Source organism: Notolabrus celidotus, chromosome 9 (genome assembly GCF_009762535.1).
Source record: "Notolabrus celidotus isolate fNotCel1 chromosome 9, fNotCel1.pri, whole genome shotgun sequence".
Classification (NCBI taxonomy): Eukaryota; Metazoa; Chordata; class Actinopteri; order Labriformes; family Labridae; genus Notolabrus; species Notolabrus celidotus.
This window is the reverse complement of record NC_048280.1, coordinates 27207273-27227019: the sequence shown is the minus strand read 5'-3', so window position 1 is coordinate 27227019 and position 19747 is coordinate 27207273. Positions and strand designations below refer to the sequence as shown.

Genomic DNA, 19747 nt, shown 5'->3' with positions numbered 1-19747 from the left:
TTGAGCAATCTGCAGTGTCCTGCTGTTACATAAAAGTGCAGTGATTTAGCTGTGCTTGATAACAGTGAGGGTGAAGGTCACAAAGGACACTCCGTGGACTGGGCTGTCCTATTTTAAAAAGACTACTCGGGACAGTGCAGTGGTTATCTGGGGATATCTGCTACAATTGGAGTAAAGTGTCAAAACAACATCTCTGGAGCTGATAAAGTCTCTTCTTACTCAACAACACTTGATATGGGTTGTATTAATTCTCACCAATACACAGGTTTTAAACTAGACGCTCCATTTGCATGTCCTCTCTCTTCACACTACACTGCTGTGCTCTTCCATAACACTTTTTCTTGCTTTGAATGTGTCAGAGAAGCTGCAGAAAAAAGTCAAGAGCTTTTTTCTCTGAGCTGTGAAGATTTAACATTACTCCTAGTTTCCCACCGGGGGTTTGTTCAAAGAGGCTGAATCTGGGTTGTGATACAGTGAGAGAGGAGCTCTCTGCTTTGAATGCCAATTTCAGTAAAAGACACTTGTGTGTTTCGCCACTAGGGGGACTGAGAGCACTGAGAATCACTCGGCTAATCCGCTGCACAGAGAAATGCTGCTTGTGTTTATTTCTAACACTAGGGCTGACTGAACACTTCAGAATATCTTTATATGAACTCCTTACTTCAAGGTTTATCTTTTCATAAATCAACATGTAAGTTAATTTTTTTCCATAGCTGATAAAAGATTAGTTTCAGCGTGTCGGGGCATGTTTGAGTGAGTGTACACGTGAGATTCATCACGCCTGCTATGATGACCTTTAGTAGCCTTTTCTGTTAGGCAAGAGTCCCTCCTCCCCTGACAGTAAAGAGTGGGAGGCTCAGGTACCACAGGAATATTTTATGGCTCCCTCTGACTTTGTTGACAAGGGCTTTTCAGGATTACATCAAACAAGGTAAATGAAAAAGAGATTTCCTGGAAAATGTGCGCTCCAAAAGGCAGACATTATTTTCAAGGGAGCTCAGTGTAATACAAAGAACAAGAGGAATACACATTTTGAGCGTGAAATATAATGAAAACATGAGATGAAATAAGTATGAGGTAGTGCTCATAATAAAATATGTTTACTTTGACAACATAGACTCCAACACGAGCTGCCCAATCACAAATGAGATGAAGCAGCAACTTCAGGCAACACAAACATCAAGAGGATGTAACAACCTGGCCTGATTTGGTGAGTTTTTTTATTTTGATCAGCTGGTGAAACGGAACCAAACCACGGGGGAAGAGCACGCAGCCCTTATACTCTCACACTCACTTGTGGTAATGAATAAACTTGCATACGTGATCAAGTGAAACCAAATTCAAATGCAAGGTAATTTTGGGTCAGTGGTGGCCCACAGAACAAGCGTGTGGTGCGCGTCTGTGTGTTTTACTGACCCTGTTCTCGTCGTAGATGATCTGCACCAGGCTGCGGTGCTTGGCTTCGCTGGGTGGCGGTGAGATGGGCCGCTCCGGCTCATGGGGCTTCGCAGCCTCCTCCTCCAGCTGTTGCTGTAACACACACAGACACACAAAGAGGATGGTGAGCACTTACCAAATAAAAAAAAAGGCCCTAATGTTTCAGCAAAACCTGTGGCTAACCAGTTCCTGTTGGGAGTTAGAGAGAGCGTGTTAGAGACTGTCCCTCCCCCTGCTCTCCAGCAGGGACCAGACTAACTGTCCTATTAGCTGTAATAGCTATTAACTCCCCAGGGACTAGTTAATCAAAGAGTTACTAAAACAGGCTGTAAACAAAGCCGAGGCCTGCTGTGAGGCTGGAACATCCAATGAGAGGAAGAAAACAGAAAGAGAAAGAGGGAAACGTGGGAAATGAATATTAGATAATTCCATGAAAAGCAGCAGAGGTCCTCTAACTCACTAACAAGAAGCAATGATTGTTTTGAATTTTAGGAAGGGCTACCAACAGAGAACAGCAATCAAAACACAGACATGAACATCAAGTTCAAAATCAGGTTTGCAGACAAGCTGTGATGAAATAAAAGATAATCTGGCTGGGTTATTCTTGTTTCCCTTCCAATCATGCAGAGTTCAGCCAGTCACTCTTTGTCCGCCGTCTTCCCCTGCAGCTGTTCTTAAAGAGGAGAATAGACGCCCGCTCTGACACTCAGAGGAAAGCTACATATCACGGCACACTTTCATTCAGGCGAAAGGCGATAGAACCAGGAGGATTAAAGAGGACACTCCACCCGGATGTTAAAAAGGCATACACGGACCTGAAGGGATCATTAATCCTTCCACACTTCACTAAAACAAAAGGTAGAATTCAGAAGAAGGTACTTTGTTCCTTCTGCAGTAATATCAGGAAAAAATGGGACGAATAAGGTCGATCATTTTAAAACATTTACTCCAAAATGTCCAACCCAGCTCTACAACATAGTCAGAGACTCACTGCTGTATATGTCATATAAGCAAATCCTCATTATTAAGCTAATATTAACTACATAGTGTGTCTTTATTTTACTACTCATTTGATAGCTGACTTCACTGTGTTAGCATTGGATGAATAATTTGGTCTTTCACAATTCCTTCAGTCACTTCTCATATAAAGAGCAGGATGAAGAGGCATAATTCAGAAGCCACTTTCTATCATATGTAACAATTAACTCCAATTCAGAAAGTCTCAGTCTTATGAGCGAGTACATCGGTCTACGTTTAACTTTATGCTGACACAAAAGTTTGAATTTCCCCCTCCTTTCCAAAAACAGATGTTCAACACCTTCTTCTAACTTGGCAATGCAAATAAAAAAAAAATAAAAAACCTCTGATATCATAAGTTGCCCATAAATGTTTTGACACTGTTCCTACAAGGTGCAAGCTATGCACTGGAGACAGGAGCTGAGTGTATTCAGCTGTAGCTAACTGTCCGTAGGATAAGGCCAGGTGTCGCTGAGTGGCGTGCATGCATCTGCTCTACAGTTAAGAAATCAGCCCCCCACTCCTCCTTCAGAGGGCTGCAGAGCGGGGACAAACTGCCTCCAGAGGATCCACATGAGACGAGAGAGAGATGGATCATCATGCGTCATGATAGGCTTGGATAAGCATCTGGTGAGGGAAGCGCAGACATTCCCACAGAGACCCCCTCCTTCCCCTTCCAAACCCACCGCAGAGTAAAACTAAATAAACCAGCCATCCTTGGCTTGGCTGACAGGACACAGGCTGACGGTAACTTTAGCCGTAACCCCCACCCCTCCGCGGACTCTGCCAGAACTCTTTAAATAAAGTTTTACCGTGACACTTAATTACTCCAGATGTTTTAATGCTTGAAGAGAGCCAAAATGTAAGAAAATATCCACATAAACACTGTGTGTGTGCTGGGGGAAGGGGGAGGAGGTGGGTCAAGATTTATGCTTGTAAGCAGCTGAGCTTAGCCTCTCAATCATTCACAAGTTTTCACTTTAGTTTTGTACTTCCACTCCATTCATCTTTTACTATTACAGTACTTTGAATTAATTAATAAAAGTTATCTTCCACCTAATATCATTAATGTTTTTATCCCATCAAACTATACAGCTTACATAGAAACATCCAGAACTCTAAGATGTAAAGCAGCTTTCAGAAACTTCCCTTTACATTTGCTGTTCTCTTATTTTTACCGTTTCACACTGCTGCACAACAATTTCCCTCGGGATGAATAAAGTTCTCTTTCATGTTTTACCACTCAGTGAAACCAGCTTTACCTCAAAATGCTACACAGAAGAGATATCTAAAGTATGATTTTACAAGAGTCATATTTTAAGCTTTGATTTAACAATGGGTATCAGGAACTTTATTTTTAAGTACCAGTAGGTGAGGCACTGGTAAGCTCATGCCCAAACGCTGCTCCTATCAGTATGTGACATTAACATTCAGTCTTATTTAAAGTCCTTTCCATTCCATCACAGTATCCCTCATTTTTATCGACTTGCAGGGGATGCTTGTCCAAACACTGAAATAGAGAATCTTCTTCTGGTGTTTTCAAACAGTAACAGAGATTTCTTGTGATTCTGCAGCTGGAGAAGTGAACTGATTCGCGTCATCTGCCTTTTTGTTTGGTTGACCTTATTGTTCTCTTTGGCACACAGCTCCATTGAGCAATGTGTTATACATTCCATGCATCAGCCACCACCCAAAACATTAATTGTGCAGATTAGGGGTGGGCGATAATTCATTAACAATAATTATCGTGATATAATTTTTCTCAATATGAATATAATAAATGTTAGATACAAATTTGATATATCAAACCTGTAATTACAGCCCCCAGCCGATGGAAAAGGAGGGGGCACTAATGAGTCTTTAAGACTAGTTGCCACCCAACATTAGACAGAAGAAGACGGCATTGAACAGCCAATCATGTCGCAGCGGGGCTTAAAGACTTTTGGAGCGGAATGTAAACACAGCTGAAACAAGAGACATTAGCACTGAAGAAAACAAAACCCAACATCTCGAAGCAGAGTCGTAAGTCGATCACTTTTAACTTAATACACTTCGTTAAATATACATTCAGGATGTTGGTAAAGGAAGAACACAGAGACAACTTCTGCTGTGCATTTCTAACACGTAAAATGTCCACTGCGAACGTAGTACAACTGAACACTGAATAACCGTGATGCATTCACTGCACTGTGGGAAACAACCCTACCCGTAACCCTTAGCAATCTAAAAGGGGAGTGCCCAACTCAAAAACAATACTCTAAACTGATACACAGTATTCAATTTGATATATCTTTATTGTACATTCAAATAAGATTATGCAAATAACTTCAACCTGAGAAAAGTAAAAAATCTTCAAACTAAAACTTCACAAAAATCTCATCGTATACAAAAGGCCTGCTTCCTGTTCAGAAATGATGGGTTCAAGAAGTTTATCAGAAAACTAAATCCAGATACAAACTAACAAACTGTCCGGATTCTTCAACTTTCACTCAGGACCAAAAATTTGCCTTTAAATCTAAATGAAATAATGATTTGATATTTATTGCGATAATTATCGATATCAACTGATGGGATACATTTTATCGGGATAACATAATTTTCAATATTGCTCAGCTCTAGTTCAGATATGTCAACAAGCTGTGGAAGTTGTTGGTGTGACGAGTGTGAAATAAATTGAAACTCCTTAGCCTTAGATGTTAGCTTTCTCGCAGGTAAAACTGATGGTGTGATAAATAAGCCTGTAGTTACTTAATCACTATTGTTAGCCAGCTTTGGTTGTTAGTAGGGCTGAACGATTAATCAAATTCAAACCGACATCACAATGTAATAGAATGCAATCATGTACACAGACGCAACCTTACGTGACATGCATGCAGTAGGTGGCCGTAATGCGCCTTTCAGCTGGTTTGCCAATGGCCAAAAATCTCCTAAGAACGAGACACGTGCGAGCGGGGGATGAAGAAGAAAACTTCGGCACGCTAAGTTTTGATTTGTTGTTTTGTTGTTGACATCTTTAAAAATGGCCTCAGCAGAAGAACCGATCATATTGAGGCGTACAAAATAATCAACATGCTGATATCAACATGTGGAGCAGGCTTATAAATAATCTCCGCAGACGCCGAGTCAGTGAAGACCCAGACAACATGTGGATTTACTGCAGCAGGACAACTGAATAGAATCATATTCTAGACTCACAGAGTCCAGTTTTCTGTCTACTGGTTCTTATTGAGAAAAATAGCATGTTTACGTCGTCAGGTGTCAGCCAGGAGCGCAACCGGGTCAGAATCAGTCCAGCAGCGGAGAAAAAAAAGACCTGTCACTCAACCGCAGCCCCCAGCTGAGCATCTCCTCTGTGAGCAGTCAGTTGATTCACATCGAAAATGCTTTAAACTTTAAACACTTGTTTGGCAGAATTTTTTTAAGTAGTTGTGGTGAACGCTTACAAGACTGCAAGTCAAAGTATTTAGTTAGTTTACAACTGTAATTGAAGTAGATAAATAAACCGTCTTTCATATTAATTCATGCTTCATTTGCCTTTATCTTAACATAAGCCTAGCCTATGAGAAAGAACAGTTTTTTATATAATAAATCTGATATTGTTTATTACAATACAGACTGATTTATTGCTTGTTTGTTGAAAAATACATGAGAAGAGGACCTTGAAAAAATAATCGCATATTAAATCACAATCGCAATATAAAGGAAAATAATCGCAATTAGATTATTTTCCAAAATCGTTCAGCCCTAGTTGTTAGCACATCGAATTTATATTCTAATTAATGAGCAGCAGCCACAGCTTCATCTGCAGAGGGTCATGTTAGCGGAATAGCATTAGTCACATGAGGAGAGATGAAACAACAGTTTGCATCTTTGCGGCCATAGACGCTACATTAAACATGCTTTGAATTTTGAAAAACCTGTTATATCAAATCCTTTTATTGCACCAAATAATGGGGAGATAAGAGTATTGATAAATATAAGCATCAATAACTAATGTCAGTATTAACATTGGAATGAACAATATCTGAATGAAACCCATCCCCTGTAATGTTTCAAAGATGATCTCTTTTTCATAACCAATTAAACAGTAAAAGTAGTTTTGTAATAAAGCAGCGAGCACAGTGGAGGAGAGATTCAGTTAGAAAGAGTGAACTAGACCATTCAGTTCCTCCAAAGCGTGGCAGGCAGCCAAAAGGGAGACTGTGTGGCAGGGATATGAGTGGTTTAGCAGTCACAAAACCTCCACCATAATCCTCCTCCTCCCTTGGGGAAAGGGTTATTTATAGCCTTATATATTTTTAACCTACTTTTCTCCTAAATAAAAAGCAAAAGAGAGGAGAGGAGAAAAGGGAACGCAGCTCCCTGGAGGACTCTGTGTGCTGAATTGTGGCGCAGTGAGCAACAAACAGCTACAGGAGTTGAATGCAGCAATTACAACACAGCAAAGTCTGTTTAAGACTTTATTACAGTGATGCCAAGTGAAGTCTGGCAGGGAGAGTCACACTGGAAAACCACACGTGATCATTTCAAACAAGCCAAACACTGCTGCTAAGAAAATTCAAAAAGGTTGCCAGCAGTGGCAAAGACTTTGATATCTACGAGCAGAACAAACAAACTCTTAAGTACCTCAAAGTGCTTTTAGCCAGGGCTGCACACCTGCTCAAAGTATGTCCAAATGTGCATGAATAACATCGCTATGTAATGGATACAACTGATTTCTTTCCCAGTTGTATATTATCACCTCTCACAGGTTGTGTACAACCTGATGAAAAAGACCAGTGAAGGCCACAAGCATCATCATAAAAATGTGCCCTTGTTCCTAACATTGGTATTTTTGATTTAGGGAAGGCCATCGCTATTTGCATTGTCCCTTTATTATCCCTTTGTAAATGAAAGAGTGCAAACAAATCAGGGACAACTCATTATTTGTGTCCTTTTCAATCACTAGACATGTTTTTATTTTTAAGCTAAAAAAACCTGTCATGTGAAAGTTTTTCCAACTACAGACTGATCTAATGTGTGAGTGGTAGAATCAGCAGGTTAAATCTTACAAAGAACCATGAACCCGTCTTAGATAAAAGAGCTGAGGAGAGAAAAAACTGACAAAGAATCAGTCCACAAGTCTCAAAGCTGTGTCCACATCCTCAAGTGTGCATACCTGTTTCTTGCGAAGCTTGCAGATCTGCTGCTCCACCATGGTGATCTCCCGGTCCACGCGGTCCATGTTCTGGATCAGCTCCTCTTTGGAGAAGCGAGCCGGCACCAGATCCAAGTCAGGGTCCATATGGGGACTCACAGGTGAGATCGGCTCCAGCTTTCCCATGGAACTTCCACGATCCTACAGACGCCCAGCAGAGAGGAAAGTGACAAGGTTACATTTAGAAGGTGTTTAGGATATGATAATCTTTAATGTTTATAATTTTGTAGTTGTACTCCATCATAAATCAACCACACTGAATGGATTCAGTAATTATATGGGTGGGGAGGAGAGATAGGTCCTTTGAGTCCACCTGCAATCCTCTGACTGCAAGGTGTGTATGTTACTCTACAAGAAATCACCCAAACAGCAAGGCATCGCTTGGATGGCAACACACAGCAATAATTAAGTCCTCTGGGTGATGGCAGCAAGCGTAGAGTCTCAGTGTCACTAGACCACACTAATGAATATGAGGTCACAGCCTCCCTTCACCAGGATTAAGCATGCATTTTATTAAGCACTGGCAGCTGGCTCTGTTTGACAGACTTTGTTTGAAATGTGAAATAAACTGTTTGTTGGGCTGCAGGGGGAAATTTGAAGGCTTGTACAACATGTGTGCAGATAAAACCCGAGTTGAAAACGTCCCTTAGCAGGAAATGGAAATGCTGCGCATCTGTCAGTCAAACAACACAGCGTGGCTCATCAACAGAGCAGTTATCCCAATGGGAGAGATCCACCAAACTACTGCTCCTTCAGGCTCCTTCAGGCTCAGTATAGTCCTCATAAGTCAGTGTTTACACTTTGTGAGTTTACACTTCATTATAAAGCCCTCTTCAGATCTAAATAACAGACACCATACCACACCTGGTGGCACAGACAGGAGATTTGCAGTCTCACAGAGAGAGGCAGGGACCGGCATTTCATCAAACTTACAGGGACAAACAAAAGAAAATTAAACTTTGATAGAAGCTGTGTGGAAGATCATCTCAGCAGCTGCTCAGCTGGAAGATGAGGGGTACCCGAGGACTGACACTCAAGCAAAGACTCATCCTTATTATTTTAATACAAATTGCATTTGGATCAATTGTGAAAAAAATAAAATGAGAAGTGCTCTTCAAGACTTGCCAAAGTATAATTTAGAATATCTAAATAGCTTATGATGTTCAGTGTACAGTCTTAGAACTATAGATGTGAGTGTTGAGCCATCTAAAAGATTAAACGCAGTCAACGTCGTTAGAATTACTAGTCATAGGGGCACTGGTGGCCTAGCGATCTAAGCGCCCCACAAACAGAGGCTAAAGTACTCGTTGCAGGGGTCACCGATTGGATTCCCAGCCGCGGCCATATCCTGCATGTCTTCCCCCGCTCTCTACTCCCCACATTTCCTGTCTCTCTCTAAAAAAAAATAACGAGTCATTAAAATAAGGTGTTAATATCTCTGTTATATTAGGCCTCAAATGTTGGTCATATGATGTGTCTATGCTGTAGAGCAGCCAGCCGAACTCACGTAGGCAGTAGGTGAGGTTAATGTTGACTGCCATACTGCTATACTACCTGAATGTAAACAAGCCTAGACAACGCATGGTATCTCAGAGAGACGTGTTTGGACTGTATTTTAAAAAAAGAAAATGAGAATCAAGTTGTGTGTAAGTTGTGTCTAGTTAAACTGGTATATAAACACTTAACCAGAGTAATGTGTAACCAGCAGAGCCGTGTGGACGCTAATCTGCAAGGAGGGCTGGATGCTGGTGGTGCTAGCTCTGCTAATGTTAGTCATGACAAACCAATTGACAATGTTTACCTGCAAACTCTGTGATACTGTGTTTAGATGTGATAAAGAAATTGAGCTCAATTTGAACTGTTTTCAGTGTTTTCTTGTCTTTAGACTCAAGGGTTAGTAGGAATTTATATTTAAAGGACTAGGAAATCACTTCCAATTGTATCTGCTAAAATCCCTAGAATTCAGTCGTCCAACATAAGTTGCACTTACATTCCTTTGGTGCTTATTTCTCGAGACAGATAAACTGTCCCTGACTCTACAGTCTAGACTGTAAAATCCTTGCAGAAAATAAGGGTGAAAATCTATGCCTGTGCAAAAGAGTGACAGTCATACCTCAAACAAAAACAATGTAGAACATTGAAGGTAGATATGGCTTGTAAATGTGTTCCTTGTGTACATCTGGGGATGGTCTCCCTACCTGACCTTCACACAACTGATGTCTATTTCATCACAGCAGGGAAGGACTTCACAATTACGTTTTTGACCTCTTCGAAGTCACAAAGTTTTTTTTCATTTCTGCTTTTCCACTTATTTTTGATGCTCTAATTGGGCATTAAAAATGCATTAATACAACTAGCAGTGAGGCAGTGAGAGGCATGACTGTGCTTTTAAAAGATGCAACCTCAAACTATTAATTTAAGCTGTAAATCAGTATCTAACTAAACTGAACAGATACCTAGTTTAATTTAATTTCACCTGATTTTCTTTCAATCTTTCTTTTGGACATTCATCTTGTGGAAAGTAATAAGTCTCTTCAAGGAGACGGTCTACAATCTATCTTACTGAATAGTTAATGTTTGTTTTAAATACCCTTCAAACATTACATCAGCACATTTATAACAGTGAGTTATGCTGCAATCACTGTGGACTATTCAAGTCTTTCCGTTCGTAAACCTGTCAGATTGTGCAGCCACCTGTTGCTTCCCAGACAGCTTCATGAGGTGTCTTCTATTCTCCTTCACATAAAACTTTGAACTGACTGCCTTCAAAAAGCCAAACACGAAGTAAAGTTTTCAAAACCTTGAGGCTCCCACGTGAAACAAATTTTTATAATCCATTCACCAATGGAGAGGGATTTGTGCGGTTACCTGATTATGTAACAACAACACATGCAGAGGTTAAGAGAGGGCCTACTTGTTCTGCGGAGGCTGGTGTTTTTCTGGTCAGTGAGTGTATGAGTGTTTTTACTCTCTGCATGTATGCGAGCATTCTAGAGTTACAGCCTCCATAAATGATTGCGTGTGTGATCCAGCTTGGGGTTTTGTTCTGCGTTATTTTTAAACGTCTGAAATGAAGGTTATGTAAGTGGGCTAATCTGGACTAGGCAGGCTGCATTATCGCCCCATAGACCTGCTGTGATTAAAAATGGCAGTACCATGGGGATGTTGAGGGGCTACGCTAAATGAAGGAGCCCAAGTTTGCAAAAGCCAGATAAGTTCCTCATGCGTGAATGAAAATAGGAATTAACTCCTAGGACAGCTGGAGCTTCTCTAAAACAAGAGTTGTGGGTACACATAACAACACTTCCTTCCTGACCTGTGTGAAAGCTCAGCAGGCCAGAATTCCTCTCAGAGGACTGAATCATGGTGATGTAAAACCAGATAACATTACACAACATGTTGCAATGTAATCCCAATCACAAGGACTCAAGAGAAATGAGGAAATAAGAAAAATAACATTTTCTTATCCTGAGAAAATTAAATTCCCTTCATTCTTCTTGTTGTTGCTGCAGCTGTCTCTTGGTAATGACATTTGTGAACTCAGTTTATGTTGGCACTTTGTTCTACTTCAAAGTCATGGACAGTAAAAAAGATGGTCGGCATTCTCAGAGTGTGTTTAGTTTTCCATCTTGTGTCCTACCCTGCCTGTCCTCTGTCCTTGTCAGTGTTACAGCAGCACACCAGCAGCTACTACACCTGTGACATAGTGTGAAAAGGTCACAGGGCAATAGCTTAGCTTTTGGCCCTGCACGACATACAGCTTATACACCCCCGACAACCCAGGTCCCATTTAGAACATACCATTGCATGATGTCTACGGCTGTTCATGTGTCAGGTTTTATTTTTTCAGATAACCTCCGGGTGTTGTAGCGTGTCTGTGTGAATGTGTTCTGTTTAGTAAGCACCAGGCTGTGCGACTATGTCACGTACTCGTGACTATTCACATTCCAGACAACAGATGAATAAAGCTGTAGACATCCTGTTTTCATGCAACAATGTGCATCTTGGTCCACATCAGTCCCCTTTTCAGCCCACTCTGAGGTAGAGTACACAACAGCAGGTGCACAAAGCTGCTCTCACTGCTGTAACTAGCCTCGATAGATTTACTTTGGAAGACAGATATTTGTAAAAAGAGGGGTAAATCTACAATATGGGTACAATTTTATGTTTTTGCTGTGGGCATGAAATGTCACAAGGAACTTTTTCTGGCTTACACCTCTCAGCCATAACATTATATATAACTATACCTCAGTTCAGGGTCAAAACAACCCTGACCTGATGAGCCATGGACTCCACAAGACCTCTAAAGGTGAGCTGTGGTATCTGGCACCATGACGTTAGCAGCAGATCCTTTAAGTTGCGAGGTGGGGCCTCCACAGATCAGACTTTGTAGTCCAGCACATCCCTAAGATGCTCGACTGGATTGAGATCTGGGGTAATCGAAGGCCGAGTCAACACCAGGAATCTGTCATGTTTCTCTGGGCCACCTCCTTCCATTGCTCTGCGGCCCAGTTCTGATACTAATATGCAAATTGTTTGTGCTTTCGGTGGTTGGCAGGGGTCAGAAGATGCACCCTGACCAGTTTAGCTACATAGCTCCACATGTAACTAATGCACTATGTGATCTGACACCTTTTTGTCAGAAACAGCATTAACCTATTCAGTAACAAGAGCTCCTGTGTTGGACTGGGCCACAAGGGCCAGCCTTTGCTCTCCAGGTGCATCACAGTGAGCTTGCCCTTCCATGTCCTTGTTGCAAGTTCACTGGTTTTCCTTCTTTCGACCGTTTTCGAAAGGTACTGACCACTGCGGACTGGGAACATCCTGCAAGAACTGCATTTTTGGAGATGCTCTGAGTCTGGCCCAGCTGTTTGGCCATCACAATGTGGCTTTTGTCGAAGTCACTCCTTGCTTTCGCTTGATCATTTTTAAAGAGATAATTGATGTTCATTGCTCAAACTGTCAGTGGTCATTAAGTTAAGGCTGGTTAGTATATTTTGCTGCTCCATTTTTAAATATTTGTTATGTCTCTGACGCAGAGAATGACTGCGAAAAAGCATGTCCATTTTTCATAAATGTTTTAGAAAGACACTAAATTTGGACAACTACTCATCAGTAAATGTTGTCTTAGACTCTGGGCTGATACTTTGGTGTATCATCATTTAAAATTCAAAATAATTATTTATAACTTTCTGAATGTGGATTGCATATTTAAGGGAATTGACTTCTGCGATGTTGATCTCGATCATTGACCACAATCACCCAATAAGGTCACCAGTTCAGCAAAGATGAAGAAGTTTTAGAAGTGGAATCAGTTTTTATGCTCGAGTTTCTGTGAAACTTGTTGTAGTGTATAAGCAACAATTGTTGCTTTATTTTTCTTTTCCACTAAAATGATCTGTTTAGCTCAAGTCAAATGACAAAGTAGTTGTGTTGTATATTTGTGATCTCATTATTGATAAAAATAAAATTGATTGCGGTTGTTGTAAATGATGTTGCAGCCCTGATTTCTTTCTTCTTTTTATCAATTTCCTGCTTCCTCCCACTCTTCTGGATCTGCGCTCCTTTCATCTCCTTTTTAAACCCTCTCTACATTCAGGAAATCAGTTGAAGATTGTCTTATCATCAGTAAGCTATGATTTATTTCCTCTGCAGAAGGCTATCACCTGAGAGGAGCAACATTCTGATCAGGCTGAAAGAAGTTTGCAAATACAGCTGATCATTTTGAATTCACAGATATTATAACTGGCGTTGATTTTTTTATGTAGATGAACATATAGCTTCCCTTATATTTAATAATAACAAGCAGAAAATAGAAATAATGGTGACGTTGGGAAACATGACAGTGTTGACTTGCTCTCCAAATTTCCCATATCTCAATTCAATCCAGCACCGGTGGGATGTGCTGGACAAACATACAGTACAATCCAGTCCATGGAGGCCACACCTTGCAACACCCAGGACTTAAAGACTCTGATGCTGAAACGTCTTGGTGCTAGATACCTCAGAACACCTTCAGAGGTCTAGTGGAGTCCATATCTCATCGGTTCAGGGCCGTATCAGGCAGATGGTCATGTTATTATGTCTGATCAGTGTTTGACCTGTCTTCGCGTCCACTAACAGTCAGTTCTGCACACCTGCAGAGCAGACTAAACTCTCACCAAACTCCTCCATCTGCCTACATCAGTCTCATAATTGACCTGCACGACCCCCTCACACTTTTGTTTATTATTTCTCATGTCAAAAAGTTTGATTTATCCAAAGTTAGAAAGGTCAAACTGTGTGTCATAGTTCAGTTATAAAACCCTTACACACCACGGAGCAGCTCTCCTGCTGGGCAGCTTACAGCTCTGTCAGAACGACACTCAGTCACACTGGACATCTGCAACATCTTCTGGTTCAAAGGTAGATTAGCTGACTTCATTACCAGTCAGCACCAGAGCTGATATAAATGGGTAAAGCAGGCCTGGCTCATTGCTTTAGTCTGCTCACATTACATTTTGTTTTGTAGCTAGGTTATTTTAAGACAACGCTTGATTTGAGAGTTTACAGCCTTCCCTGTTGTGGCTCTGTTATTGCTCTTTGTACCATGACTCGGGATGGGTACCGAATTCGGTACTTTTATAGTTACCGACCGAATTCCGTAGGTACTACCGAGTACCGACTCACGTAAAATCAAACGGTACCATGTTTCGGTACCTGAACGCATCCCTGTGACTGTGAGGGAGGTGAAGAGGAGGCGAGTTTCCATACTTTCGCCCTGTAATAAAGTCAGAGACTGATCGGGTGGACGTCTCTGCTCTCTGCTCTCTGCTCTCTGCTCTCTGCGCGGGAGCGCACCAAACGGAGCCTGCAGCTGACGGGCGCGCGCACTCATCGCGAGGCGGAACTGCAGAAGGATTAAGTTTATTTTATACAGTCTATGGTTAAGACGGACTCTCTCGCTCTGACTACTTTCCCTGTTTATAACCGTTCATGTGTGCGTGAATGCCCAACAAGTAAGTTCTGTGTCCTGTTATTATAAAGAGACGGAGAACTGACTTTTCCCCGTCCGCAGGCATTCACGCGTGTTCATTGATAAACTCCCGAAAAAAGCAATTCAACGCCACGAGCACGTCAGCTAATATATCTAGTCACCTATATAATCCTGTTTCTGTTCATTTCATGTTAAATTAAATAAATATGTTAAATTAAAAAAATTTGAGATTTTTTTTTAAATTAATATTTATTACCACATAAAAACACAAAAGTACCGAAATTTAGTTCCGTTGAGTACCGGTACCGATTCCCAGGTACCGGGTATCGGTACCATATCGGTTCAAATGTGAAAGGTACCCATCCCTAACCATGACACAGCCAAAACGCTGCATAATGAATCGATTGACAACATGATTTGACTCAAGGTCTTTGTGCTTCATGACACGAGCCATCAACTTTTAGATGGAAGCTCAAAAAGTCAATACTGATTTATGCTTGATACGGTAATACTGAGCGTGCCAGCTGATCTGATTTATTGGTCTTGCTCTAGTCATGAAGGATGCTACGCTGACTTACGCTGAGCCAGAGACACACAGCAGACAGTGGTCTGCCCAGGATCACTGTCTGGTTTGGATGTGGTTTTAATCAGCTTTGACTTACCTGGATTAGCACAGTACTTTGAATATGGCCTATAGCACTCAGTCTTTGTGTCATTATTATTATTTTTTAACAGTGACCGTGTAAAGACGGACTGACCCTCTTATTCTATGATTTCATAGCTTATTCTCTATTTTACCAGAAAGGGTCGAACCAGGCCGACTGCCCAGTTGTTACAGTAACTAAACTTGTTTTTGTCCTTCTGTGATTCATTGTCCGGATGAGTCATAACAAGAGTAAGCTTTGTCTGATACTACTGGCCTACTCCCTCTTTTCCTGTTGGTCTTTGTCTCTTACTCCTCCCTTTCCCTTTTCTACACTCACCCTTTGCCTCGTTTCTAGTTGCAGCTCACCCTCTCCCTGCTATCACTCTATGCACTTGTTCCATGCAGTGATTGGATCTGACATGACTTATATAATGGGTTTACAGCCCGCTGTGCTCAGAGGGGAATTACTGGCATTCCTGAATATTTCCCTGCTAGCTGAAAAGTCAATGTTTTTTTTTTTTCCTGTACCCTCTGTTATTGGTGTATCTATTTACCATTCCTTGGCTGTCTGCCTCCCCTGGCAGTTTGAAGCACTCTGTGTAGTGTCAGGAACACCTCCCCATCAGTGCCTCTACACAGCGAGCAAGTCGTTTTGATGTGCAGCTCACACAGTTTCATCCTCAGTCTTTTGAAATCTAGGTCAGCTCTATTATTTATTAATTGCTGTTTCACAACTCCCTTAGTCTTCCCGCTGCTGCTCACAGAGCTCCAGCTCCTACCAAGCAGAATCTCATTCTATGACTTGTGCTGCAGTGTGTCTAATAATAACATGTGGGGCTCAGAAGGAGGCTGCCAGGATTAATCAGAAACAAAAGATTTCCATAATACACTAGAAACATTGAGAGGAAATAAGAGGTCAATAGGTACATGTAAATATCCACTTCATCCTTCTCTTTCTGCTGGATTGAGTGTTGACTTTGTGTTTAATCTTGCTCTTGAGATGGTTAGGTAGGTTTACTGTTTTATTGTTCCCTTTTAATTCTTGTTTAGTTTTCCATTTTACTAACATGTTCATAATAATGACATCAGTGCAAAATTCAATTAATGAATACATATATAATTTATCACAATTTATCAAATCAATGATGGCTTCCTTCAACACCAGCGCATTAGTGATTTATGCAAGGTATTTTTACCCAGAAGGTAGCCGTCGAAGAATCAAGCAGCCGCTTTGCTGAGCATGTCTGCTGGATATATAGAGAGGCAGACGTGTCTATTAGTGCCACGTTTTAAGGCTTTTCTCTCCCATTAAGTTATAATCGTGCATTTAAAGAAAACATTGGTATACTATTGCTATAATATGGAGTGCTGGTTTAATTTCAAAGACTCCTCAATTTAAGACAAGTTTCAGGCAGGGGGGGTTGGAGTGAGTCTCCCAAAAGTGGCCGTGGGTAGGGATGTAGGGATTAACCAGTTTCACTATCAACCGCGCTTAAAAGTGTCACGGTTAATCTAATCGTGAAGGCTCCGCTACACTGAGTAGTTCTGTTGTCTCGGTCAAAAAGGGGCCGGTACTTTATGTTCGGCACAACTTGTAAATGAAAAATGAGTGACACCTGTGCAGAGCTTCTCCATCATTTTAAAAGTGTGAAGCAGCGTCCTCCGCCCATTTCCGTACCGCCCCAGATCCTGTTATAGTCAGATGGTGTTTTCATGAAGAATACTGTTTTCATTTTTAACTGCAACAATACAAAGATGTGTTGTTCTATCAAAATCTGTACAGTGCAGCAGAAAGGAGGCGGCCAAAACGGCACAAGAAGAAAAGGGGACTAAATAAACATTCCGTGGAGTGCGTCGCTTTTATTCTCTACAGGTGAGGTTGTCCCCATGACATCTGTATCCAAACATAAAACATAACGTGCTGATCTGATGTGAGCTCATAGTAACCTAACAAGCTTCAGTCAGATCATGTAAGCAGCTTGTCATATTAATAACTGTTTCCAGACCTGTGAATGGTATTGAAAGAGACATAGGTCTGTCATGAATAAAATCACAAAATATTTTTCCAGCTAGAATAGACTATTATGTTAAAATCTGATAATTCATCATTGTGTAAAATGAGAGTACAGTTTAGCTGAACGTCAAACTTCCCTTTGTCTTTATGAGCATCAGACTAACATGTAAATAATGACTTAAAATCTTCTAGAGTATGAAATTTGACATTCATCCAGGAAGTACCAGACATTAATCTTTAAAATAAATAATTCCCCTTTTAGACAGTTTCATGAAAAACTGGTACATAAGAATACTCCAGAGCATAAATAACGTGTTTGTCTCTCTAAATGCTCTGAGGAGGGACCCTCAAAACTTGTTGGTGAATTAAACTCATAATAATAGGGATAATTATGAAACTGTGATTATTTCACTCACAATAATCGTACCACCAAAATCTTTAATCGGTGCATCCCTAGTAATGGGTAGTGGGTCCGTCCTTACCTCTCAACCACCAATGCCCCTGTATGCTGAGCTCAACTATTGTAGGGGTAAGAGCTGGCAGGGTGGCAATAACAGATGATTCTTAAAGAGCTACAGATATGCATAAAAACTGTATGTTGCTGAACCCAATGTAAGTCCTCATGCAGGAGAAAAGTTTAAACCTCTATGCCTCTAAGTGCCCACAGCATCTTAAATGAGTGCAATTTTATTCCACATTTTACAGTAATTGAAAACAATGTGACACACCCCGCTCTCTTTCATCACATTGTGTGTGTATACAATAAGTATCCCAAGTGTTTCACACAGTTGTTGCTGGATTGGCTGTAATTCCTTGCCAAGTCACAAAATAATCATTTTTCAGTTGCTTTTGAACATCTTCCTGTTGTAAACACAATACAACACTCAATATAATACACTGTTTTCAGGGAGTACTGACCTTTGACATATCATCAGCCCCTCCCATAGGCAGCTGTTGCCGGTGGGATGAAGGCCTCATCAGAGACTCTGGTCCCATGTCTAAGCGAGGCCTTTTCATCTCTGCATACTCCACCTCTGATTGGCCGCTGGGCTCTGGCAGGTAGAGGTGCTCATAGCGGATATGCTGCTCTTGCCCTCTGCAGAAGAAAGAATAAAGAAAGAGATTAGAGAAGTGTGTAAACATTTAACTGATCTTATTTTCAGGAAACACAGACAGACGATGCTGTAAATGTAAGAACATTTAATTATTTGTGGAATAACAAATTGATCCCTGATTAAATTGTCTTTGACCTGAAGAGGTCACTAAATTGATCATCTGAGCAGAAGGTGAGGCCGGAGCTGAAAACTTGCCCAATCAGATCCCATAAAAGAAGGCTCCATTTCAGCACTCTGACACATACAGTAGAGATGCACAAGATGACATTAACAGCCTTAGATCTGGCTGACCTACATATTTACTGTTGGGTTCAAGACAGACTCACACAAACCTCAGCTGGCTTGGTTTTGTTCAAACTGAGTAAAGTCAAGTAATCACTTAAGATCATGTTTTCTGCAAAATGGTTACGTGGAGTGGGTCACTGAGTAGTGGAAAGTGGAAAGAAAGAGAGGAAAGGAAATTGGAAAGGATGACTCACTGTAACGTTACTGTCAAACGGTTCTAAAATATAGCAGCAAATGGTGGAGAGGTCCTTTCAGACTGTCTATAGTCAAATACAAGACTCCTAGTGATTTCTATAGATTACAAGTTAAAGCTTAAATATGGCACTCCCTCTCCTGTAACCCCCAAACTCAAAGTGATCTGGATGGTCAGGAATGTGAACAATTACACTAACAGTCGCCTGAGGAAGGGGAGCACTGAACTGTAATGGGATCTGATCATGATCTAGTGTGTGTGTGAGTTTGTGTTTGTGTGTGTGTGTGTGTGTGTGTGTGTGTGTGTGTGTGTGTGTGTGTGTGTGTGTGTGTGTGTGTGTGTGTGTGTGTGTGTGTGTGTGTGTGTGTGTGTGTGTCGATGCTATAAACCACATTCTGCACATTTTTATCGCATTCGCTGAATTCATTAGTGCACTGGGTGGCGGGGTCGCCAGCACATGAAGTCAAATGACAGCTTCTGAATGTTAACTGGACACACTGCTCAGAAATGTTATTAGCCCAGTCGTAAATGGCTCTCTGTTCTTACTGAGGGAAGCATTTTCTAAAGCCCGCCCTGGAGCCAGATGCCAGATTGTCAGTGACTTTGCAGCCTGTGTCAAAATGGAAGTGGCTTCTGAACAGAAATGGGGAAACACAACCATAATTGTTGGTCCAGACACACAATGGTCTAGTGTGTGGTTCCTGCATGTGCCAAAGAGCATGGAGCCTGTCTGTGCACAGCAGGGTGCTGGTGGTGTGGTGTAACAATCAAGACCATCCTCAGAGATTTACACAGGAGGGATATCTTGTCACTTATGTAATATGAATAAATATGCATGTTAAACGGGTATCATGGGGCGCAGAGGAA

At 41.2% G+C, this 19747-nt stretch overlaps 1 protein-coding gene across 5 annotated transcripts in view; it reads right to left on the bottom strand.

Moving 5' to 3' along the window:
- Window positions 1–19747, bottom strand: part of ncor2 (nuclear receptor corepressor 2) — a 118982-nt gene that overhangs the window by 65416 nt on the left and 33819 nt on the right. For all 5 annotated transcript variants that reach the window (XM_034691409.1, XM_034691408.1, XM_034691410.1 and 2 more), the window contains 3 exons: window positions 18206–18383; window positions 7613–7792; window positions 1417–1530 (listed from right to left, as the gene is read on the bottom strand). In XM_034691409.1, the coding sequence (XP_034547300.1) occupies window positions 1417–1530; window positions 7613–7792; window positions 18206–18383 (472 nt within the window). The remainder of the gene's footprint in view (window positions 1–1416; window positions 1531–7612; window positions 7793–18205; window positions 18384–19747) is intronic.